The sequence below is a fragment of the Onychomys torridus genome, chromosome 22, assembly GCF_903995425.1.
Source record: "Onychomys torridus chromosome 22, mOncTor1.1, whole genome shotgun sequence".
NCBI lineage: Eukaryota > Metazoa > Chordata > Mammalia > Rodentia > Cricetidae > Onychomys > Onychomys torridus.
The window spans coordinates 21,464,119-21,491,030 of record NC_050464.1 but is presented as its reverse complement, the minus strand read 5'-3'; the positions used below and the strand labels follow the sequence as shown (position 1 = coordinate 21,491,030).

The 26,912-nt window shown below is 46.9% G+C and overlaps 1 protein-coding gene across 1 annotated transcript in view; it reads right to left on the bottom strand.

Annotated features, from left to right (window-relative positions):
• Positions 1 to 26,912, bottom strand: part of Auts2 (activator of transcription and developmental regulator AUTS2) — a 361,179-nt gene that overhangs the window by 311,595 nt on the left and 22,672 nt on the right. Inside the window, exon 3 of the mRNA XM_036171636.1 lies at positions 26,558 to 26,587. Within this exon, the coding sequence (XP_036027529.1) occupies positions 26,558 to 26,587 (30 nt within the window). The remainder of the gene's footprint in view (positions 1 to 26,557; positions 26,588 to 26,912) is intronic.

Sequence of the window (26,912 nt, the reverse complement as noted above, 5' to 3'; positions counted from 1 at the left end):
GGCTACAGAGAGGAACAGGTGGCCATTTCACCCAGTGCCTCTTCCTGTCAAGTCTGTGCTGCGGCCAAACATCCAGCTATCAAGAAGCAGTCCCCACACCCACTTCATTCTACCTGAAAACGCAACAGGAAATGGTGCTCTTATTCCTAAGGCCTGGTGCCTCAGGAAAAATCCTGAGAAAGGACCAAGGGATATCTATCCCCCCACCTATGGCCTAGAAGCACTCACAAGGACCCTCAAGGAAGATGATGACACCTCAAGCCTTCCTGCCTCTGGGGGGGGGGGAAATGGCTCCTACTTAAAGGAGCAAAAAGAGGCGGAATTTACAAGCTGACAAAGCCCAACCACTTGGCTGTCATCCAAGAATCGAAAGAGAAACCTTGAATTTGGAAAACATAATAGACAAGAAAAGATTTCATCTATCAGCTAACAAGAGGCTAGGGTCATGAAGGAGGTATTCTTTCTACTTGAGAGACCAAGCTAAAAAAAAAAAAAAATAATGAAAAAAAAATCTCAGAGATGTTCCAGAACGGGGTAAGGGGAGGGGGGCATCCCCCACGTAACACTCTTAGCATGTAATCGAGGTTGCAGCTTCAAGGGGGCTTATCATGTCTTCTGACATCCTGACAGAAATGTGTAATATAGAAGTTTAGCAGTGTGGGCAGGTTAAATTATACGAGGCCCAGGAAATCATTTCACCGTGAATTGGAGTGTTGCTGTGGGCTGCTGTGGCTGAGCTCCTGTCGCCATGGGGGCCCAGCTTGAAGAGGATGGGAGGCCTTGACGGGAGCATAGGGGCACTGGGTTCATGTTTACTAAGCAACAGCCCCAGGCTGGGGTGTGAGGCTGCTGTAAGGCTTTGTGTTTTGTTCTTAAGGCTAGAAACAAAGACTGGGAGGATTATGGGAACATGGAAAAGGAAGAGCTTTCCCTTACCCCAGAGTCTGGCTGAAGCCTCTTACCTGCTGCGGAAGTTCCAGAGCAATTAACATTTGTAGGCTGGGGAGATGGTTCAGGGTGTAAAATGCTTGCTGCACCTGCGTGGGGGCCTGAGCTTAGATTCCCCAGGACCCAGAGTAAAAGCTGGGGAGGCTGACATGTGCCTATAGCCCCAGCTCTTCGGACATGCGGTGGAGGGGGATGCTTGGAGCTCCCTCATCTGCCAGTCTAGCCAACTGGTGAGCTTTGGGTTCAGTGAGAGACTCAAGGTAAAGTGCCAGAGAGAAAGACATCATGACATTTTTTTCCCCAGGGAGATGTCAACATACATGCATGTCCCCACACACATACACTATAGATACACATAAAACACTAAATCAATGATATCAATGATAAAAAAAATTTTCTGTGATGACTGCTGACATACAGATGATACTGCTTTTGTGTATAGACATTTTATGCTAAAATAGCACTGAACTAGACGTTCAGGCCTGAGTGTGTAGGACCTTGGGTGGGGCTCACTTCTCCTCAGAATCCTTTCTGGGAACCTCACAAGACTATTAACTTTGTTTACAGTGAAGACATCCTAACTTCCTGCATCCTGAGATGTAGGCTTTACCTTATCAACCGTAATCCTGTCAAGGCCCCTCAGGAACTATCCTGTGGTGATAGTGCTTCCTCAGGCTCCCTTTGAAGATAATAGCTTCCAGCCCACCCAAATCCTACACTCGTCTATTGTGAAGACAGTAAGTGTGACTCCCAGCGAAGACCACACGCGTAGATAGTCTCGCTTTCTCTTAACCCCTCCCCCAAGATTAAGATCCATATTAAAATATCTTTTAATAAATCTCCAACTCTGCTTCATACTTGCTTATACTGAAATTCCTTTTGTACATCAAAGCAAAGGATTTGGTTTTAGTCGAGTTAAGGTCCCTAGAAGATTACGGGAACTTTTCAGGAGACTGTGGGCACACCTAGTCCCCGATGATACTGGCACCTGTGAACTCCTCTTCTCTGGAAACAGGAGGAGTGAGCCCTGAGGGTTTCAGAAACTAGGAGGAAGGAGAGGTAAATCTGGAGGGTGTGGTAGCAAATTGCCAGGCTCGCCCCACCTTCCACACTGAGCAGATAACCCACACTGCAGCTCAGGGCAAAGATGCAGAAGATTTGGAAAGGATTTTCAAATCACCAGAGAAAGATTACATCACACCCAGGAAAACTGGGGCTGAGTACACCTGACTGAAGCCAGGATCTTAAAATCACACATGGGTGTCTCTCTGTGACACATCCCTGTTAGACAGGCAGCTTGTCAACACATCCAGGCAGAGCCTCATCATGGACTACCTCCATCCATTCCCCACAGCAGAAACGGGGCTGGGCAGCAAGACAGCTTTCTCCTCAGCACCATTTCTGTGTGCTGCACTGTGTGTGCAAGCCTGGGAAGGTGCAAGTGTGCCTTCAGGTGCCATCTAGCATGCTTTTTTTGTTTTTTTCCGAGACAGGGTTTCTCTGTGTAGCTTTGGAGCCTGTCCTGAAACTTGCTCTGCAGACCAGGCTGGCCTGGAACTCACAGAGATCCAACTGCCTCTGCCTCCTGAGAGCTGGGAATAAAAAAGCGTGCACCACCACCACCAGGCTCCATCATACTCTACGAGACAGGGTTTTCTCACTGGACCTGAATCGCAGAGTAGACTAGGTTGGCTGGTAAACTCAAGGGACACTCCCGTTTCTGCTTCTCCAGCATAAGGATTGCAGGTACATGTCACCATGCCTGGCTTTTAAAATGTACGTTCCTAGCACTGAACTCAGGCTACTCTGCATACCTGGCAAGTGCTCTTCTTAATGAGCCACCTCCCCAGCCCTTTCCATTGTGTTAATATTTCAAATAGATATTAAAAAAAAAAAAAAGAGGCGGATGTTTTGGAAGTGAGCTCTGTGGTCCATTCAGAGCTGTCCCGGATATTGCTTCTATCCAAGAAACTCAAGCCTGAGATGAAGACAGAGAGGAAAAACCCAGCATCAATGACTGGCAGGGAGGTTTGTTGTTGTTTTTTTCCCTTGGGGTGCTGGGAATCAGACCCAGGGTCCCCTAAGCAGCTACTCTATAGCTTAGCAGTACCACATATGTTAAGTCTCAAAGCAGGGACAAAAGGCTAACAGAGGTGCCTCTTAGCATATTAAAGCAGATGCTGGCCAGTTCTCCCAGCATCCTTCAGTACCTGTGCCTCCTCCCAGAACTTTTTACTCTGCCCTTGACCCTAAACCTCTCCCCTCCCAGGGGATTGGCTTCTGCTTCCCTTCCTCCGCCAGCCTGATCCCTATATACATAATTCAGCCATTTTAGCTGCACCACCTTTTGGCCTCCTTGCCCCAGGCTGTGTCTCTAGGTCTCAGATCATCTCTTCCTCTCCCTCCACCTCTCTCCTCTCATGGTCTGGTTTAGCCTGCCAGCCATGCTTGTAGAGGGCTCCCCAAACAGCTGGACCACACAGCTGCCAGGACAGGCTTAGAGGCCCAGGCACAGCTTCTGGGACAGGCTTACCTGCAGGCAAACACCCAGACCCAGGAAAAGCCATAAGCTGACCCCACCCAGGGAGGGCCTGCATCTAATGGGAAGTACCTGACATCCCAAACATTCCAACCATTAGATAAGGTGGACAGACGTCCCTGAGTCTAGCACACATCTGTTTTTGTTTAACAGATACCCCTAACAACTGTCAGCCAATCAGGGTCCTGGACCCTGGAAATGCCCCTCACCCCAACCTCTGCTATAATAAAAACTCTGCCCCACCTGGGCTCAGGGCTCTCTGCTCTCACCGCTGTGTCGGACAGTCAGAGGGACCAAGCTCACGCCTTGAGAATAAAGGCTCTTTGCTTTTACATGCGGGATTCGGTCTCCGTGGTGGTCTTCTGGGGGTCCCCCCAATCTGGGAATAACATGCTCAGCCTGGACTCCTCTCTCTGACTATTTTGTCCCTTATCTCCACAATAAAAATCTTTTCTATACTTAGGAGTAGTCATGGTTTCCTATAATTTTTTTCATTCACTATAAAATGGCCTTGAATGTCCTATGTACCCAAGAATGACCTTAAACTTTTTTTTGGTGGGGGAGGGTGATGGAGGTGGGTTGAGAAATAGCTCTGTAGACCAGGCTGGCCTAGACTCTGAGATCAGCCTGCCTCTGTCTCCTGAGTGCTGGGATTAATGTCTCGTGCCGCCATATACCCAACTGCCCTTGAACTTTTGATCTACCTCCAAGCCTGGTTTATGTGGTGCTGGGGATGGAACCCAGAGCTCTGTGAAGGCTAGGCATGCAGTCCACCAACTGAGCCACACCTCCAATCCTTCGCTAATAAGTTTTTTAAAGACTTACTTTATCTTCATTACGAGTATGTGGGTGAGTCTGTGTGTAGATATGTGTACTGCAGGTGGCCCTGAAGGCCAGAAGCATCTGATTCTCCCTCGAGGGGCCACTGTTACAGACAGATGTAAACTGCCTGGACTGAGTGCTGGGAACCAAATTCTGGTACTCTCCAAGATCAGTAAGCACTCTTAAGTGCCCAGCCATCATCTCTCCAGCCCTGACTGATAACGTTCATAAATCCATACAGACGTTTTAGACAGGATCTCCCTTGTGGAGTTCTGGAACTCACTGTGTAGATGAGGCTGGCCTTGAACCCACAGGGATCCACCTGTCACTGCCTTCTGAGTGCTGAGATTAAAGGAGTGAACCACCATGTCTAGCCTGGCTGATAATTTTCCTAAGGCTGCTGAGCACCGTGCAAGGCATGCCGTACATCACTGTGCTAAATGAAACAATCCCACTAAGCAAGTAAACTGACACCTCTTGGTCACCCACTTCCCACTGTCTTATGCTGCCTATAATACCTGGCAGGTGGGCTATCTCCTGACCCTAAAACCACACTGCTCAGTTCGTATTCGATGCCCAGGACACACAGGGGAATCTCCCAGGCTCCTCAGAAGAGAAGCAGGATCTTTCCAAAATAGGCGTGGCTTAGCACCTGTCTGGAAATCAGGCAGATAGAGAGGGCTTCTTAAACGGCCTCTAGGCTTCTCTGGCAGCCTATGCACCAAAGTTAAGCAGTAGGGCTTCCCTGTGGAAGGGGGAAAAGTCACACTTCAAGCTCTAGGGCCCAAGCCAGGTAAGACTGGGTAAAATAAGAACAACAAATGACACCAGGGGCCTAGAATCTGGAGAAGAGGTCAAGGAAGGGCAGCCCTATGGTAGATCGATTTCCACACCCACATGTGTGTACTTGTATGTGTGTGTGTGTGCCTGTGGATGTGCATCTGTGCATGAGTGTGCAGGTACATGCACATAAGTGCTGTGTACATGTGTTTGTTTGTGTGTGTGTGTGTGTGTGTGTGTGTGTGTGTACATGCATGTGGTGGTCCTTAAATGTAGAACCCCTCCCAAGTATAGCTGGCAAATCTTAGTGGGAGAAAGTCAGGCCAGGCTTAGTCAGCTTCATGTCCTCATTTGGGGATGTAGGCCTGGCTCCTGCAGCCAGAATGGTTGCTGTGCCTGCTTTCTCTCTCTGCTCTGCAGAGAGGTGAGCCTGGATCCTTGTTTTCATACAGTCCAGCCCCACCCGGTGCCCCCTGCTTCTTTTGAGTCCCTTTCCCACTGCCCCCCTCTGTGTGGTCTGAAAGTCTAGCTCATGTTGGTGTCTTAGCACACTTTACAGAAAATGATTATTAATTAATGCTACACGATAACAGAATTTTTCTCACATCCCTCTCTGTGAGCACCATGAGAATTTACAGTGATTTTTTTTCTGAGGATGAGGTGTTAATCTTTCTTAAGTAAGAGTTCTCTTGAAAACCAGAATAAAAACTTTTATTATGATTTACTGTTTGGGGCCTGGAGGGATGGCTTGGCAGTTAGGAGCACTTTTTGCTCTTGCAGAAGCCCCAGGATTACTTCCCAGCACCCACATGGTAGCTCACAGCAATCTCTAACTCCAGTTCCATGGGATCCAACACCTTCCTCTGGGTTCCTAAGGACAACACAACAAAAATGACGCATAAACATCCAGGCAGGCAAAAACAAATAAAATAAAAAATTTTAAATCTTTAGAAAAAAAAGTTACTGTTAATTCAGTAGTAACATTTTAGGCAAAAACAATGAAAATCAGAGGAGGATGCAATTGGGGTCGAGTGACCAGGGTCCAACTCTAAGTCTGTCCTTTATTAACTGAGACATCTCATATCCCCAGACCCTCTTTTGGGTTTTAGGGGTAAGTGGAAAGGGGAAGGAAGAGGATGGATATAGATAACTTTCAGTTTCCTTTCCTGGTTGTAGCCGGAAGTAGACCCTTCCTTGTTTCCTACAGGTTGCATAATACCAGACATAGCGTGGCACAGAGGCTGTTTGTACCACCCTAGGTTTTAAGGATGCTTCTAGTTCTGACAGGCCAAAACCACCCACTAGCCTCCTAGCTACAGGCAAGCTAGAGAATCAGGAGAGCCAGGACCATTAGAAGGGAAGATGTTGAGATGGTTAATTCCATCAGTTTGGTTGGATTGAGTACTTTCTAGAGTATTCATAAAACATGACTTAGGGTGTGTCTGTGAGGGACTTTAACAGGGGAAGGGAAACCCACCCTGACCATGGGCAACTCTAGCCCATGAGCTGGAGTCCTGGACTGAACGTAAAGGGAAAAAGGAGAAAAGGAGATGAGCAGAGCCCTCATCTCTCATTGCTTCTCAGTCTGCCCAGATGTGAACAAGCAGCCCCGTGAAGCAGCCATCAGACTTCATCACCTATTGTTATGCCTTCAATGCCATGATGGACTGTACCATCTCAAATTATGAAGAAAAAATCATAAACATTAATTCTCTCATTTAGTTCCTTCTTACAAAGACCAAACAAACAAACAAACAAAACAACAACAACAAAAAAACACCAAACATGAATACTAAGGACTGCAGGATATAGCCTCTTTTGCCCACCAGAGATGGCAGGATGACATCATGACCACAGTACCAGGGTTCCCTGAGTTCACTCCATTGTAAGTTTCTCCTTTATAAAAAGAGACAAACTTATCTTTTATCCAGGATCTTTGTTTCCAGGCTGAATAGGATGGATGAATATATTTTCCATATATTTGGCATTTAAAAAGCACCCAAGCGCTGGCAAGAAGGCTCAGTGGGTAGGGGGACTGCTGAGCGTACCTGAGTTTGGTTCCCAGCACCGACACCCGACAACCCACAACCACCTAACTCCAGAAGATCCAGTGCTGTCTTCTGGCCTATAGAACACTTCACTTATGTGCACACACACCCTCTCAACTCCCAAATACACATGATTAAAAAATAAATGTTGGTGGGGGGAGTAAGCAAGTGGCTGGTGCTAGCGATATGGCTCAGCAGGTAAGGGCTCTTGCTGCCAAGCCTGTTGACCTGAGTTCAGACCCTGGAACCGACAGGGTACAAGGGGAGGACTTGCCTCCCACAAGTTGTCCTCTGACCTCCACAAGAGAATCATGGTGTTGTATTCCTCCAAACACACTAAATAAACAAATGTAAAAAAAGAGATTAATTAATAGGCTGTGCAAAGACTTAAACGTACCTAGTACTTCCGAAATACACACTTCCAAACTGTTGCTACAGGAAAGCTGGGAGTGGTGAGGTACACCTGTGACCCCAGCATGCCAGCCGCTGAGGCAGGAGGATCAGGAGTTCAATAAGGCAGGTTTGGGTTTCAAACTGTGTTGGAGGACAGACTAAGACACTGTCTCGAAAGAAAAGGAAGGGAGAGAGGAAAAAGAAGAAAGAGAGAGAGAGAGAGAGAGAGAGAGAGAGAGAGAGAGAGAGAATATGAAGGAAGGAAAGAAAGATTAGGATGGTATCATCGTTTTACATTATTTTGCTATAATTTAGAACTATAAGGGCACCCAGCGAAGTAGTACAAATACAATCCTACACAATGTAAGTGGAGTTCAGCCAAGCACATGGCAATTCTGTTCTTAGAGTTATTATCATGTGTATTTATTGGTGCCACTCTTGTGGCATGATCCTTTCATATCCCACAGCTCCAACTGCTCCTTGAATTCCCGAATTGTAAACATGCACATTGACTTCATTCAGCTGAGAGTTCCCAAGGCCTCTCCTGCTCATATTTCCTGCATTCCCTTCTCTGGGAGTCTGATGTTGCGGTCAAAATGTACCTAGGGCTGGCAAGGTGGTAGAGGTTCTTGGAGCCAAGCTTGACAACCCGATTTGGTACTCTGGGACCCACGTGTTGGAAAGACATGCTCCTGTAACCTGTCCTTTGTCCTCCACACATGCACCATAGCACAGTCATCCGCGTGCGTACACACTCATCCACATACATACAACATGCATGCACATAATAAATAAATCTAACACCCCCAAATGGTCAGCCTTATGTGAAAGAAGAGTCACCCACAACTCCCTCCTGCCCTTCCTGCTCACATCTCAGTGCTCCTAAGAAACCAATTCACTTCAGAAATGGCTCTGAATGCTAGCTCTTTCCTTCTCTATAACTTTGAGATCTCACTCATCAATAGTGTCCTCGCTGGACTACTGGCCCAGGAGTCTCCCATGTCCACCCACCCTATCCTTGTGTGCCTCTGCTTAAATTCTCTTCCCCAAAGTCAAATTTGATGTGCCCTTCACTGGCAGTCCTGAGTGGCCACTGTCAGGATCAAATCCAAGCCTTCCCCTTGCCCTGTGAGGTCTAGTTCTACCAAGCTTCTGATTCAACCAACATCATTCTTGTCTTCTCCTCTGCCCTGCCATAAGCCTGGATCTGTGTCAACACACATTCTCCACAGGCTAAAACTCACACTTTGCTGTGACCTGGCAAAAAGCAACTTAAGAGAGGGCTTGTTTGTGCTCAGGTCTCGAAGGTATGGTCCCTTTGGAGAGGACTCAGGCACAGCAGCAAGAAGAGGCAGGATGGTAAAGGTGTTTGCCCACCACCCATGCAGAGGGGGAAATGGGATGGGAATGCTTCTCCTCAGCTTGCTTGCTTGCTTTCCCCCTTCTTTGCAACTGAATTGCCCTTTGCCTACTGTGCTGGATAGTCTAGGTCAACTTGACACAAACTATATAGTCATCTGAAAGGAAGGAGCCTCAATTGAGGAAATGCCTCCATATGATCCTGCTGTAAGGCATTTTCTCAATTAGTAGTTGATGGGGGAAGGGCTCAGCTCATGGTGGATGATGCCACCCACCTCTGGGCTGGTGGCCCTGGGTTCCATAAGAAAGCAGAAAACCATGCGAAACAAGTCAGCCAGCAGCACCCATCCATGACCTCTGGGTCAGCTCCTGTCTCCAGGTTCCTGCCCTATATGAGTTCTGTCCTGTTCCGTCCTGACTTCCTTCAGTGGTGCACTACAATGCAGAAATGTAAGCCAAATAAACCTTTTCCACCCCATCTTGCTATTTGGTCATTGTGTTTCATCAAAGTAATAGTAACCCTTACTCAGCCACCTATTATGTGTGCTGGCCTTGCTACCTTGATACTTGCTGACTTCCAGTGAGAGCTTGCACATATGCTGCCTTCCCTAGCTAGACAGGATGGTTCCACTCTCTGGTCTCCAGGGCAGCAGGACTACCAGACTCTTAGACTTCACTAAGGTACCTTGCCCTTCTCCTTAATTATAAAGCATCTCTCCAAAGGCTTGGTATACCTAAGCCATCTTTCTGTTTGTCTGTCTGTCTGTCTGTCTGTCTATCTATCTATCTATCTATCTATCTATCTGTCTATCTATCTTTTGGAGACAGGGTCTCATGTATGTCAGGCTGGCCTTCAACTTCCTTTGTCTCTAAGGGTGACCTTCAACATCTGATCCCTCTGTTCCTAGTTTCTGAATTCCTAGATTACAATGTGCCTCACCATGTCTGGTTCATGGGGGGACTGGGGATCAAACCCAGGGCTTCCTGGATGCTAGGCAAGCACTCTACCAACTGAGCTCCATCTCTGGCATCTCATTTCCATGCTTAAGAGACTCATTTTTGCAAGGCTGCCTGCTGTTGCCCAAGGACCCTGTCAGTTCTTTGAGGTGACTAAAATCCCTCCGGAAAAGAAGGTTTCATTTTGTACCCCAGATAAAGTCATTTAATAATTACCATCCCAGTGACTTCAAAGACCTTCATGTCTCTCAAGGTGGCTGTCTTATAATTGGGGAGGAACTCATCAATTACTATACTTAAAATATTAATGAATTCTGGTCTATTCTCAATACATGTATACATGAACAATCAGTCTTTAAAATCCCATGCCTTTCTACAGCTTTAATTGTTTCAGTAAGACAGAATTAATCTGTAAATGGAATTTTAAATGCTCTGAATATTTACACAACTATTAAATACAACTGAAAACACATCCACATTTTAGAGTCTGTGAACACTTTTATTTATTTGTTTATGTTAATAAGATTACCATTTTTGAGACAGAGTTTCATGTATCCCAGGCTGGGCTCACTACGTAACTGACTACGATCCCAATCTGATGCTGCTGCCCATACAGTCTAAGTGCCAGGATTACTGGGGTGGGCCACCATACCCAGCTTATGAGATGCTGGGGATAGAACCCTGGGCTTTGTGCATGCTAGACAAGCACTCTACCAACTGAGCTACACCCTCACCGTGGTAAGTTTTGTGAGTGTGTGTCCAAGAGCGTGTGGTATGCCTGGATGCCTGCTGGAGAAGAACACTGGGTACCCTGCTCTTCCACTCTCCACTGTTTTCCCTTGAGACAGGGTCTATTACTGACTCCGCAGCCATGTGGTATACAACAGGCCCCAGCAATCCTCTAGTCTCCGATCACCTCAGTGCTGGGGTTGCAGGGATGAAGGGCTACACCCGATTATCTATCTATCCATCTAACTAACTATCTATCTATCTATCTATCTATCTATCTATCTATTTAATGTATGAGTGCTCTATCTGTGCCCTTTATGCCAGAAAAGGGCATCAGAGTCCACTACAGATGGATGTGAGCCACCATGTAGGTGCTGGGAATTGAACTCAGGACCTCTGAAAGAGCAGCCAGTGCTTTTACCGGCTGAGCCTTCTCTCCAGCCCCTACACCGGACTTTTGAATGTGGGTTCTGTGGATCCCTGAGCCAATGCTTTTGAAGTGTTAACTCTGGATGATCAAGGCAGATTCTGTGGCTGACAAGAAACAGGAAGTTAAAGTGGGGGTTCATAGAACTAATGGCTAACTGCCTAAAAGTCATCATTCTGGGCTTTCCACTGACCCCATCATCAAGTAGACAGTTGCATCTAGAGTACCACGGCTCAGGCCTTCTACCCAGAAGATGGATGCAGGTTCCAGAACCTGAAGAAAGGTAGCCTGGCCCACAGTCTCCTTTGCATTATCTACACTGGACAGATAACTTCATCTTAACCAACCATAATCAACTGGGACAGAAAAGGAAGAGGGGTCCTTCTGGTTGATGCCAAACTGTGGATGGGTCATGATTTCTACCAAAAAGGGCAATCGAGTCTCAGAAACAATCGCTATTTGAGTGCGAAGAGAAAGAGAGGATTCAGTATTTCTTAGATGCAGATCCCAGCCTGTCTTTGTCCATGTTGTATGTATGTGTTCCTTTGGGTGTGTGCACATCCATGGAAGCCAGAGGTGTCTTCCTTGGTCACTCTCTACTACTCCATCCCTGACCTTCTGTGAGACCATGTCTCCACTGAACCTGGAGCTCATTAAATCATCTGGTCTGGCTGGCAATCAACTCCAGAGATCGACCTGTCTCTGCTCTGTACCCTCCCACCCAGCACTGCAGTTACAGACACATATGCTACCTCTGGCTTCTAAGTGTGTGGCAAACACTTTGATCACCAGGCCACCTTGCCAACCTTTCTGGTAGCTTGGTTAATATGTATTTGGATGTCAAAAGTTTACACATTGCATTATCAACTGGTTTGAGTTTATGTTGTTTGTGAATTTAAAAAAAAAGAGTATTATCAAGTTGGTTATGTTAGCACATGCCTTTCTAAGTCTGCAGGGCTCTGAGCTGGAGGCCAGCTGGGAGGATAGAGTGAGACCCTGTCTTAAACAGAACAAAACAAAACTGAACACCTGCTGGAGCTGTTAATGCCAGAGCACTCTAAAATGATCTAACGATTCACGGAGTTTCTTGTACAAGGTCACAAGTCTATCGTGAATAATCGCTCGGTACGTGGCTTGTTGGTTAAGCCGAGTTCTGCAAATATGTACTCATTTTAGACTGCACACAATCACTGGGGTCCAGAAAGCTGAGAGAGTACCAGTATGACCTCACTTAAACAAAGACAACCATATGCTGTTACGTTGCCTCTGGGGAATACACTATTTAAAATTATGATTGCATTCTAAACAGACCATCCTAGAGGGATAATTACTTTTCTATGACTGGATCAATATCTCTATTCTCATTCTTTACTGCCTGAGGGACTGGATTTCAGACCAGCGGAGAAACCCAGGTCAGGAGCCATGGGATTCTGGCCATGGACCCACTCTGATCTGGTTGGAAAGGATTAATGAGGATGTTGTGAGCCCAGGGAGGGAAGCAAGGCCAGACAGCAGAAGCTCTATTGTGCCACTTAACTTCTAAGTTTCCAGAGAGAAAAGCTGTGCTTGTCCATGGACTCTTCTCTAGCCTGTCACAGATGTCTCCCTGTGGGTCCAAGGTCTTACTCAGTTTATTGTTTATGAAGTCCTACGCAGGATGACTCTACCACATGCTAGAGAGGATGGCGGAGGGCAAGCATCTCAGGACTAGAAGAAGGGAAGACCTTTGGCTAGAAGAAAAGGCACCGTTCACCCTGTGGGTACCAGTTCGGTGTCAAGCACCGAGAACCCACCTATGTGGATTTTTCAATCCTTCTAGTCTCGCTGCATCTTGAGGTCCCTGATCCAATCAAAACTTGTCTTTTTCAAAAAATGACATGACTCCACATACGTTTATGTTGAATTCTTTGTCTTTGTGAGTATAGGTGTATGTGAGCATGGGGGATAGAAGATGTTGGGTGTCCCGCTCTGTCCTCTCTTATTCCTTTGTGATGAGGTCTCTCAGTGAATCTGGAGCTCGGCTGGTAGTCAGTTTTAGCAATCCTCCTGCCTCTGCTTCCCCCAGTGAAAGGGTTATAAATATATTCAGCTACATCCAGCTTCCTATTTGGGTGCTGGGATCGAAAGTCAGGCCTTTGTGGTCTCACGGCAAGTGCTTTTATCCACTGAGCCATTGCTCCATCACCCACATTCTTTTCTTCTTTTCTTGGGAGACAGAGTTTTATGTAGCTCTCTGGCTATGCTCCAACTCATCGTATAGCCAAGGATGATCTTAAACTGCTGATCCTCCTGCCCCCACCTCCAGAGCGAAGGGATGACAGGCCTGCACTACCACACCCGGTTTATGAGGTGCCAAGGATGGAACCCAGGGCGGCTTCAAGCACTTCAGACAGGCACTCTACCAACTGCGCCACTGAGCCTCATCTCCAGCCCCTACACTAAATTCCTTCCCAGTAAGAATATGAAGGGATGCTAAGTGGTAGAAAGCATTTTGTTGGAGTGACTGTAAGTCTTAACTGATCAAAATAAACGCTTGTCAAGGCCCTTGGAAGGCCCATTTGCATTCAAGCGACGTGCTAACTGTGAACAGGACTTATGACTTAATTAAAGCTGATCACAGGCTGTCTTCACTAAGCAATATTTTGTTGGATGTTAGCTGAGTTACAACTGAGAAGTGACAAAACACTCTTTGAACGTTTCCTTTTTATGCCAACATGTTATGATGTCCCCGGTCTTCACTCATCAGCTTCAGGCTTGTTAGAATGTGCTATGAGTGAGAATCCTGCTTGGTGGCAGAGAGGTCTGCCTCCAAGGTCAACCAAGGAAGGGTAAACCTTGACCTGGGGCTGACGGGATGGTACAGCAGGTGAAGGGACTTGCTTCCAGGCCTGATGATTTGAGTTTAATCCCCACATGGTGGAAAGAGAGAACTGACTCCCACAAGTTGTAAACTGACCTCCATGCACGTATGGATGAAACCTTGGGTACATGGATCTCCCTTCCTCCTTCATAATTATCAACACCTACCTCCTATGATGGCTATGGTTGGATCAGAATAGCAGGTATGTATAAAGCACATCTAACCGTGCCTTAAGGAAATACTTTCATTTCTAGCAGAGAAGATAAGAAACCTCACAGGTGATAAGAAGTAAGAAATGGGTCAGAAACCCATTTCTGCCATTAGTACGTAAACAGTTACAAAGCCTCTTTGGACCTCGGTTTCCTTGTAAGTAAAATAGGGGTGCTCATGCCTACAAAGCTTACTATAGAGAAATGTGCAGAATGTTTTGGCAGACAATTTTGGTCTTGTATTTTTGGAGACAGGGTCTCATTAGACCAGGATGGTTTTGAGATTGTTGTGTAGCCAAGAACTATCTTGACCTGATCTTCCTGCCTCTACCTCCTGAGTGTTGTGATCACAACTGTGTGCTACCACATCCAGTTTATATGGTGCTGGGTACCAAATCCAGGGCTTTGTGCATATGAAGCACACACAGTATCAACTAAGCTATGTCACCAGCCCTTTTGCTGATGTCATGGTTTTGACAAAGGGTCTCAGGCTGGCCTTGAACTTGCTATGTAGCCAAAGATGACCTTGAACTCATGACCCTCCTGCCTCCGCTTCCTAAGCACTGGCAACACAATGCCCAGACTATGAGGTAATAGGAATTAAACCCAGAGCTTTGTAAATGCTCCATAAATACTCTGCTGAGCTACAACCCCAGCCTTTCGTTCTTGCTGTGGCTCAAACAGGGACTCTTTATAACCCAGCTTTGTCTTAAACTTTGTAAGAAGCCGACCTTTGGATTTCTGATCCTCCTGCCTCTGCGTCCAGAGTGTCAGGTTTACATGTGTCTGTCACCACCCAGCTTAGTAAATGCTCAGTCCGCTTCCACAGACAGCATGGATGCTTCCACACTGAAGACTCTCTCTTCCTTAGTTCAGTCTGGCCTCTGACAAACAGGAACAGTAAGAATCTGCCCGGGGCTTGGCGGTGACCTCCTTACCCTGGCATCTCCTTGGAGAAGGACCTATTTCCCATATGCCCTGGGGGCTGAAGCACAGGATACCTACCTCTGCAGTGGCCACTTCGTTCAGGTCCTGGTAGAGTTCCATAGAGGGCAGCCAGTCACCTGTCAGTTCGCCATATCTAGAGACACACACAACTGCCCTCTACCTCCCTAAATTTTCCTTGACTCTTTTCTCAGAGTGAGGGGGGGAAAAACCAGCCCATCTTAGGCTACCTCCACCTTCTGCACCTCTGTGGAGGAAGTCAGGGCCCCTGGGTCCCCCATCAGACTGCCTGCCTGAAGTGTTCACTGGAGCCAGGAACTTGCCTGAGAAGCCAGTAAAATTTTAATGCACTCTGTAGTGCGGTCATGTCATACTCGGTTATGGCAAATAATCCCAGATGCCTGCAGAGGTAAAATGGAGCTGTAATGTGCTTGCCTCCTAACCCGAGCTGACAGGGGTGATGGACGACTACCATTAGCGGAAAATATCACTTCAACTAACCCATGATCCGGCTCCGCTCAGGGTCACATTATCCATGAGGAACAAATTACACTCCCAAAGTAAATACAAATTTCCTACACAAAATGGGTACACAGAGAGAAGAAGACAGAAGGAGAGGGGCAGGGAGGGGGGGCTGGAGAGGGAAGGGGTAAAGGGGCTATCCATTCTCTTCCTCCTTGGTGCGGAGAGACACAGATGATGAAAGACAGGACAATCATTGGCTGACAGAGTGCTACGCTGTAATCAGCTCAGCTGGTACACACTCCAGCCGATAAACACTATATTCTGCCCTTAGTGGCAAATACATAATCTTTAATGTGAACATGGCCGCTGCAGATATTTGCTGCCACTTGGGCTGAAGGGACATGCCTTCTTGAATTTGGTGCCCAGAAAGGAAGGGCCCTGTGGCACCAAGGGACACAGAGATTGCTCACAAGGGTGGAGACTGATGCTTGGGTGGATGAGAGGGTTCTGGGTGAGGCAGTGAGGTCAAGCAGTGAACAAGAGCCCAACCATCACATGCGGGAGTGATCGTTATAGTATATTCCTGCTTGCTGGTCACAGATGGGCACCAGTTGGGCTCAACCTCACAGGAGAGAGATGCTAAAGATGCCCTCTATTCCAGGGCGAGCTCTTTCTGGACAATGCTTGGACGTGAAGGTGAGTCCTTCTTCCTTTCTGAGACTTGAATAATTAATGAAGCAACACTTATATACAATGCTAATAATTTCAGGGTGCTTACTATGTACTAGTATTGGTAGATACTAGGGGGGTGAGTTACCCAGAAACCTAGTATTTAACTAAATATTAAGCATCGATACACACACACACACACACACACACACACACACACACACACACACACGCATGAACTCATGCATATACTTAAAAGAAAACTGAGTTCCATAACCCCAAATGAATGAAGTTTATTACAGTGGTGTGCAAGGCCTGTTCCTCTAATCAACTACCATAGCCCACAGGGTTTCCCACGTTAGAATCAAACTAAGAGTCTTATGTAAAGCCTTTTCTTCTTGCCCTTGTGTGGTGGTTTGGTCTCGTGTATCTCAACATTTGCTCTCCAGTCCGTGGTACTGTCTGGGAACATGATGGAACCTTTAGGAGGTAGAGCTTTGCTAGAGGAAGTATATCACTAGGGCTGCGCTTTGCGGTTTTATAGTCTAGACTCACTTCCCGTTCCCTCTCTGTGTATGTGCGTCTCTGTCTCTGTCTGTCTCTGATTGACTCTACTCTCTCTGCCTCCTATGTGTGGATGAAGTGTGAGCTCGCTGCTTCCTGACTGTCAGGCTGGCCTCACACACCCGCTGCCATGGCTTCCCCACCACAATGGACGATGTCTCCTCTGGAACTGTAAGCCAAAACAAACCCTTTCTTCCCTAACCCACTTATTGTCAGATTATATGACCACGGGGACAGAGCAGAAACTAACACACCTTGGAGAAATGTTTACCACCCTGAAAAAACAGGAGCCACACATCAGAAGGGCCAGCGCCTCTGTTATTGTGGACATGTTGAATCTCAGTATATGGAATAAGAAAGACTCTTTGGATAGCCACAGAGCAGCCTAGTCTTCCCTAAGAGGCTGCTGAGATAGGGTCTATCATTAAAGGTGACATTAGTCCAGATATATTTGATAATGGGTTTCTGAAGGTCTGTGCACAGTCCCATAAGCGATCAACTCCAGCACACTGGTCTATGGCTCTGCAACTATCCTTTCAGGGAAGCCATAAAGCCCCAGGCAATAGCTCACTTAAGAGAATGGGGATGCAGAATCGTGTGCTCAACTTCAGATGTTTCCAGAACTCCTTTCATAGGTCCAATGAGACTTGTTACCAATGACATGAGCTCATGAAACATATTATGTAAGTGAGATCGTTACTCAGTTGCTATGCTTTTCCAAATCCACACAGGCAATTGAAGAATGGAGAAGGAACTGGTTTCCCTGTTTACAGGAAGGTCCAGCTGAGTCCTGACTCCACAAAGCGTATGATAGAAGAAGAATGTGTGGATGTGTATGACCAGATGAAGTAAGCACCAGGCAGGTAATGATCCACAGGCACACTGCCTCCAGTGACTTACAAGAATCAACACACAGCTGCCTAAGTCTGTCCACTATGCCTTTTCTCCTTCATGGATTCAAAACAGATTAAAGATAAAACCGCTTTTGTGGACTGTTATAGCCATCTTGGCAAGAGAAAACCATTGACAATCCCGAGGTTGGAGACAGAGCTCAGTAGGGAGCATGTTTGCCTAGCATGCACAAAGACCTGGGATCTATCCCCAGCAATGCATAAACCAGTTGTACTGGTAAATGCTTGTAATCCCAGCACTTGGGAGATGGAGTCAGGAGGATCAAGAGTTCAAAGTTATCCTTGGCTCCATAAGAACCATGCTTTCCCCCCTCACCACCACCACCACCACCACCACCACCACCACCACCACACACACACACACACACACACACACACACACACACACACACACACACAAATCACATACTTATTAAACTTTGGGTTCTGTCATGCTGTTGAGGTAGACAGCTATATGGAAGAATCAGGACATCCAATGCAAGCTCAACCAATCCAGCTCCACTACAGATAGTCATTCCAAGGCCCAGCACCACTGGGTGGTTTGTCTACAGCCTGGGAGCTGGCTGACTAAAAGAAATTAGAAACTAGTCTTCAAGGGCCCTTCTCGATGATCTGCCACTGTGAACAATGAAATGTTTCTGTGGGAATCCTATTCTCCTTATACTTCTTCACCCCATTCACCCCAAGAAAACAAAGTTTAGAAGAGAGCTGGCAAATACCCAACAATTCCTACATATATATATATAGGAGCCATAAAGATGGTTCAGAGGGTAAAAAACGTGTTTCCAAGCTGGAAGATGTAAGCTCTTTCCCCAGCCAGTGGAAGGAGAAAACTGACTCCCACTGGCTGCCCTCTGTTCTGTACATGGACACCACGGCACACATGTACTCTGCATCCCCCCCCCCCACACAAATGAAATAAAAAATTTCAGTCTGTGTTTCATAATCCATGCTTTTCAGGGATATGAAATGATATACACTGGCAGGATTACTGTACACAGACATCCAGTTTTACTTTGGCCTGAAAATGCTTTGATATGAAAAAGGAAAACATAACAAGACTCAGGATTTAAAATAATTTTCAGTAGAAATTTAATCTGAGGATGGCATCAATAGGAATTTGGGGTGGGTATGGGGATAATTAAGCTGATTGGAAACACAATAACACTGGAAGAATAATAAAATGCCATCTTAACCCAGACATAATATTGGAGGGGTAAGGAGAGGTTGATAGGCATTTTGGAAATTGAGACTCCAAAATGAAAAAGCTCTTGAAACTCAGCCAACCACTGTAGAAATTGCCCCCAAAATGCTAGGAAATTTACAAATGGCTTAGAAATGTTTTTATGAGAAAATCAAACTGCAAAAGTAGTCCAGAGGCCTGGGGAAGAGAATGCACACTGGTTGGAGCCCAGAGGCCTGGAGAAGAAATTGCACATTGGTTGGAGCCCAGAAAGCAGACATTGGGATGGCTGGGGAATACCTGAGGTTTGGGTGCCAGGCCTCTTCTACATGTCCTCCCTATAGGAAAGAAGAAGCAACTCCAGCAGAATACCCACACTTTATTTCTGCCCAGTGCTGAGCAAGGTGGTACAGCCACAAACACCATAACCACGGTTCCCACTGTTTTAGGTGGTGGCTCTTGGTTCTGCTTCTGTGAAAGCTGGGTGGAGAAGATGCCTTTTCTGGCTGAAATACAGGTGTATAGGGGAGGAATATGCGCAGATGTGTTTCTATGGCAACACAGAGGCCAGAAGAAGATGCTGGGTATATTTCTGTATCACTCCAGGCCTATTCCCTTGAAACAGGGTCTCTCACTGGACCTGGAGTTAGGTACACAGCCAGCAAGCCCCACTGATCCTCCTGTTTCCATCCCCCACAGCACTGGCGTTAAAAGCACATGGGACCACATCTGTATTTCTATGTGGGTGCTGGGATCTGAACTCAGGTCCTCATGCCCATATGGCCAGTGTGCTGAGTCAGCAGCCGAAGCCATCTCTGCAGCCCCTGCATCAGGACACAGCTGACTGCCAAACCAAGGCTGAAGGCAGCTCCACGAACAACAGGGAGGGCCTTCCCAGTTTCTGCAGTGTTGCTGAGGATGTGTAGACTTTGACCAGGGTAACACATGGCCTGGCAGTCCTGCCATAGGACTCTTCCACTATAAGCACAAAGCTGCATGCCGCATCTCCAGCTGGACTTTTCAGCGGTTTCAAAGTCCTTCCTGAGCCATGTGACGTGTGTGTGTGTGTGTGTGTGTGTGTGTGTGTGTGTGTGTGTGTGTGTGTGTGTGTATGTGTGTGGTCTCAGCTGTATTAGAAACATAAACCAAAGATGGATTTCTTTGCTTAAAAGTTACCCCCTCCCCTCATATGTGAGACCATTATGACCAAGAACAATTACAGAAAACACTTGTTTTTCTTACCTTTTTTGAAGACAAGATCTCAAGTGGCCCAGCATGGCCTCCAACTAACTATGTTGCTGAGGATGGCTTTGAACTTCCAGGTCCTCCTGCCTCCACCTCCCAAGAGCTTGGATTCTAGACGTGGACCACTTTTCTTGGTTTATGTGGTGCTGAGGATGGAACCTAGGGTTTCCTGGCAGACTGACTAAGAAAGAGTGCTACCCACTAAGCTTTATTTCCAGACCCAGTTTTGTTGCTAAAAATTCTCTCAGGAGTAGGGATGGCATGGGGGAAGGCTGTTGGAGAGTGGAAACGGAAGGGGGAAACTGATGTACTCCTATTTATTACGTTATTAATTAAATATTGATTAAAGATGCATTAAAATTAATAAATATAGCAATAAAAAATGAAAAAAAAATCCTGAAGAGGACATAAAGTTGGATGGGCAGGGAACGGGAGGGGGGGGTGCATCTGGGAAGAGATGACAGGGTAAGTGTGATCAATAAAGATTGTAAGAAAGCCCGAATGTGGTGGCACACACCTTTAATCCCCGCAGAAGCAAGCGGGCATGCAGATGTCTGTGAGTTCAAGGCCAGCCTGGTCAACACACCTCTAAGTCAGCCATAGCTACACAGAGAGACCGACCGTATCTCAAAACGAATGAAAAACAACAAATATACATTGTATGAAATTCTCAAAGAACAAATAAAAAAGTGAGAAAAATATTATTTTAGAAGCTTTTTGAATATTACTTTTGGGGAAAAAAACAAAACAAACAAACAAACAAAAACCCCTGTATCTGGCCCCCTGAAGCCCGCATAAGAACTTGCCCCTGGATCGCCATTTCAAAATTGGTTACTACAGCTAGCACAGTGGAGACCTTGGCAGCAAAAGTATCTACCACAGTCAGTTAATCTTTCATTCTATTGAGCATGACAAATTTAGGTCAATAGTTATATACATTTCGATTGGCTTTGAAAGTTATGAATTTACAAACTCAAGTTCCACTTGCTCTCAGGACACCATCTTACAAGGACTCCAAATTGCAGTAAGGCTCATTAAGGAAGAGAATGGCTCAGTTGCCTTTAGCCTACTGGCTAAGGGTGGGTGAAGACTTCTGTTGGTCTTTTCTGTGTCAAACATACAGGTTGCAAGCCCAGCGCCACTTAGAGATCTTTGGTAACAGTTTACTCTGCAGCTCTCACATGACTGAGCCTGTATGATAATGAGTATTCAGAGACGGGTAATTCCTGGGGGGGACTCACCAACCTAAGACAGAATGCCTGTGTGGCCTGGACAGGTGTCTCCATGATGGGTAAGGTGACCTGCTGACGTCCCATGCAACCTAAGTCAGAAGCTCATTTTTTAGTAATAGGAGGGGACCTGCTGTAGGGCCCTGGCTCCTGTTTTGGGTAACTGTTGCATTGCTTGCTGACCTTGACCATGATATCATCCCTATGCTAATTCCCTACGAGATTCTACCCTCCTGAAGGCTTAAGAGAAGCTCCTTGCCTGTGTAGCTTAGATGCAAGATTGTAAAACATCAGAAGCAGGGTTGGGGATTTAGCTCAGTGGTAGAGCGCTGCCTAGCAAGTGCAAGGCTTGGTGTTCGATCCTCAGCTAAAAAAAAAAAAAAAAAAAATCAGAAGCCAACTTCTGTCCACCAGGGTTCTCCCACTGTGCTGTAAGCCTGTATTTAAGACCTCCCTCCTTCCATGAACGACATTCGACATTCAAAAAAAGAAGAAGAGGAGGAGGAGAAGGAGGAGGGGAGGGTCAAGATCATGATGGGGAAACCCACAGAGACAGCTGACCGTTACTAGCTGGAGCTCATTGACTCTGGACTGTCAGCCTGGGAAACTGCATGGGACCGAACTAGACTCGCTGAATGTGGGTGACAGTTGTGTGGCTTGATCTGTTTGTGGGGTCCCTGGCAGCAGGACCAGGACTTATCCCAGTTGCATGAACTGGCTTATTGGAGCCCACTCCCTGTGATGGGATACCTTGCTCAGCCTTGGTACAATGGGGAGGGGCTAGGCTCTCCTTCAACTTGGTATGCCAGACTTTGTTGACTACCATGGGAGGCCTTACCCACTCTGAGGAGTGGATGGGGGTAGAGTGGGAGGGAGGTGAGGAGACGGGAGAAGGGGAGGGAGGGGGAACTGGGGTTGGTATGTAAAATGAAAAAAATTTAATAAATAAATATATTTAATACAAAAAAAAAAAAAGAACTTGCCCCTGTAACTAGGAAGGGTTTAATACCTGGGAAGAGCTGTCAAGGGGACAAAACCTGTATCATCTATTACCTAATGGCTGTCTGCTCATTTTAAGACAACCCCACATTACTCTGGCCTGTATGAGTAATACATCTGGATAAGGGGGTAAAAAGATACGGTTTTAGGGACCTTTTAGGATTTAGTGTTTCCATCCAGTCTGTTCCAGGAAGTGTCCTTAGGGATGAGAGCTGAGCCCTGGATTCCCCTGGAGCCCCCTGGGTCTCTTGCAGGACTCAAGCTATCTGAGCTAGAGCAGCACTACTTTCCTCCCTCCCAAGGTGAGCCTTGAGCCTAGAAAACAACCCGCAGCTAACACTGAGCCCAGGCAGGGGAGCCTGCAATCTACTCCAACAAGATAATGGGTGGGGCGGCGTCTTCCTATCTCATCCATTACAACACAGAGAATCAGCCTGCATACAGGACAGTAAGAGCCAGCGCCAGAAATGAGATTACAGATCCCTTCTGACCAGCCATCCCATGGCTGACACAGCAAAAAATAAACAAACAAATAACAATAAAGAAATGGGTAGGTGGGGAGATTGTGACTTTAAATCCGGACATTAACTCCTCCTGTTTCCATCCCCCACAGCAATGGCCTTAATAGCACATGGGACCGCATCTGTATTTCTATGTGGGTGCTGGGATCTGAACTCAGGTCCTCATGCCTGAGGGGTAATGCTGCACATGGTGCAGGTGCTGCCAGTGTTAGAGGAACGAGAAAACCAAAGAAAATATAGCCCGACTAAGCAGAAATACGATTGTCACCTCACTGTTCCCCTGATGGCAATTCTTTTCCAGTGTGGGATTGGTGTAATTGCTTAATTTGGGTGATAAGGGGGCCAAGTGTTCCTTGTTCCTAATGACAAATGAAGAGACATCCCACATCCAAGATGCTGGGTTCACCGCCTACTTAATTCCCCACCCAATTTCTCCCTTCCCAGGAGCCTTCCAGGTTCTCGGCTGCTAACGTGCAACGCGTTCCTGTGGCTGAGAAGGCTCCAAGTGAGGCCTCATCAGATCCTTTGCACATGCAAGTCTGTCTGCAGCTTTTCAGAAAGGCTCTGCTTCCCAGCCCTTTCCCAGATACTTTCACATTAATTAGTAAGGGTATCATTTTATAAATTATAGCTTCCTATCAGAAGAAAGCAGAGTCTGTCTTAATTCAGTCAGCTGTGCGAAATACCATACCCTAATTTTAGACTGCTGGTTCTGCGGATCCCCACGGAGTAAGAATGACAGGTCTTCCGGAGAGAATTCCCACCAGGTCCCTCCCGCAAGTCTCACTTTTGGCTACAACAGCATCCCCAGTGGGATTTGCTCAAGGGATCCCAGGATGCTGAGTGGCATCTACTCCACTATTTAGCAATTCATATTTGTATTCAAATCCTCCAAAGTGGTGCCAGCGAGTGCCCTGGTGGGCTTAGGGGCTACAGGGAGAGGCCCTGCCATACAGCAGGCTGACAGGGCCCCTGTGAAGCAGAGAGGATTGTGTTCAGGTCGGTGGTGATAAACACTCTCCTGTCTCAGCTGGAAAAGGAGAAGTCTGGCAGAGTTAACTACATAAGGGCCAGGCAGGCACCGGTGCAATTAGAGGCTCCTGGCTCCTGCTGGGAACCCCTGGAGAAACACCCACTGGGGCTGGGATAGCTCAGAAGAGTGTCAAGTGCGGCTCCCAGTTACAAAGGCCTGCATGATCTTCAAGGTGCAATCGAAATATAGCCCAGTGCATAGGCAGGAGATATACCATGCATAAAAAGAATGTGTCTAATGCCCCTTGCTCTCCCATTGACTTGCCACCCTTGGACCTGCCTTTTTACTGTCCTCACAGACTGGTACTCATCTTGCTCCACCCATTCACTCTATCTAGCTCTATGCTGATGCTTCCAACCACCTTGACTGTCTGCCTCCACTGCTTCTAATGCCCACAAGCAGCTTCATTCTAGAAGCTACCAGAGCCTGAAGATCTTGTTAATGACGGTTGAGGTCCCCAAAGACTCCAGGGTAAGGGACCTGTTGTGGAGACCAGGCCTGGGGTAGTTCCTCGGGTGTGACCAAGGCCCAGAGGAAACTACACAGAGGAATGGCAAAGAGGGATTTTCTACCCCCTTCCCCGACGACTGCAGACAGATGTATCAATATGGAATTCACTTTATGTATTTGAAATACAGCCTCCTTAGGTAGCACATGATGGCCTGGAACTTGCAATGTGCCTGCCTCAGCCTCCTAAATGCTGGGATGACAGGTATGCACCATTAGGCTTCTGAAATAAAAATGCATGGGCTAGGGGAAAGAATGTGCTTGGAAGCATTGGCTGTTCAAACATGAGTTCAATGCCCAGAGCTCACAGACCTGTATTTATTTGCAGTGCTGGGCAGGCAGAGACAGGAAATCCCTGCAGTTTGCTGGCCAGCAAGCCTAGCCTACTTAATGAAATCCACGCCAGCAAGAGTTCATCAAAAATCAGGTAGGCCGCAGCAGGTCATGATGCCCAAGGTTGTCCTCTGGCCTCTGAGCACACAGGAAGATACATTCACACACATGCACCTGCTCACACAGGAAGATGCACACACACAACTGTGCTCAGAGAGCAAGACCTTGAATAAAACCCACTCCCTTAGAGAAGTGAGATCAGTTCTTGCTCGCCTATAGAATGAGTTTTAAAAGTGGTCAAAAGGTTTCAGCACCTTCCTAGGTGTCAGAGACATCCCCAAAGGATGATAGCTACTTTTGCAATATGCCCACGTGACCTTGGGACTAGCATGGGCATCGATTGCACTTCACATGCTGTCACCCATCCCTGACACACATTGGCTGCCCAAGATACCCGAGGTCCTACTTCCAAGGAGCTAAAATTCCCTCCTGAGGGTTGGAGGCAGGAAGCTTCAACTTGTCAGTTAAACAAAAGAACAGCCCTCAGCCCCCTACACAGTGTGTACTTCCGCTGTCATCCAACAGCCCATTACCATGTCACAGCACGGCACACCCTTCCATAGGTCACTTTGTTTAAAATGACATGGATAATGCACATGTCAGCAAGCTGACAGTCCTGGCCGTCCTTCAGAGATAAAAACCTCCAGGCGAGAGCCTGTTCTTATCTGGGGGACACGCACTGGTCTATCATCCAAGTCAGGCGGAGCGTGATTTCTCCAGAGAGCACTTTTTTCATTTCCTGATTTTAAGGAAATCAAATAAGCACCATTTGTCTTCATCTGAATATGCTTGACCTGCTCAGATGATGATGTCTCGAGTTTTATAACCGGCTACATATGCTGAATTCAAATTAATGACAGTGGCGAACAGGAGCCTTCCGATCTCTCCTGGAGGCTGTTTTGGAGGCGGAGGGAGAGAGGCCAAGATAGATGGGGAACAATCATTATACATGAACCGTGGGATTCTGGGGAGGATCAGTCAGCACGGAGGAGGTGAAAATCCCAGAACAGGACACAGGGGAAGGGAGGACCGACCAACAGTTTTGGTACCATGTCGTCCATATATTCTGAGACTTGGGTAAGTTTTCAAGTTATACAAGGCATCACTGAAAATGGAAAGACACTTGACTTGGTTGGCAGACGTCAGTGGCTAGGAAGGAAACAGCATACCCACAAACCTTTTGCTTTAGTCAACAGAAAACCTACTTTACTGCTTCTGGAATCCATCTTCTGAAGGCTCAAAGCCTGGGTTCCTTCTTCATCCTTGTTGAGCTGTGTACACTGAGGCTGGGCCTCAACCTCCAGGGAGAGGGTATACCTGCTAGGGAGACGCCCCTCCCCCAACACCAGCCCACAGAAGAAAGCAGAGTCCCCTTGACTGCCCTGTACACACTGCCCTGTGAGGAAATTCCTAAGGGCAGACCACTGACATTTCTATTAGGAAGCTATGGAAAAGCACAGAGGCCAGTCAAATGGAGGTGGAAATGACATTGTAAATACACATGGGAAAGATGAATACTTCCATCATGAACCCCTCCCCCCAAAAAAAAAGAAAAGAAAAAAAGAAAATCAATTCCCCTTTAAGTGTTTGTGGGTCTATGAGTCATCATCCATGAGGTGAAAACCTGGTGTGACACACAGGAGCCATGAAGGGGCATGTTTCAAGAGGTGGATGTCAAAGGTTTGGCACAGTCTATCTTATTGGAAATGTCACAGTGTGAACACTAAGACATCCTTCAGGAGGGAAGAGGTGTCTGTAGGAGTGTGACGGTGCACACAGGGCCTGGTGTATTGCGTTTGCAATGGAGGGGGCGGCATCTTACCTTCTCTTCCTGGTCGCTGTCACTGTCACACTAAAAAGGAAGACAAAGAGAATAAAGGTCAGTGTGGTGATTATGCAATCTGTGGTGTGGGGTGGGGTGGGGGGTGGCGGCAAAGCAAACTTAGGAAAGAGGAGACATCTTGGGGCTCCAAAGTGCTCTACAGCTCCCAGTGCTGAACAAGGAACACGCTGCTGGATAACAGACAACATCCATTCTGTCACTTCATGCCAGTGTCCGGGAGTCTGCACAGCGAGAGATGCCACCATCCAAAACACTATGAAAATCTAGGTGACACCCAGCTAGGGGTTAACACTGCCATAGGATGAAGGGGACTCAAGGTCCTTCCGAAGGTTCT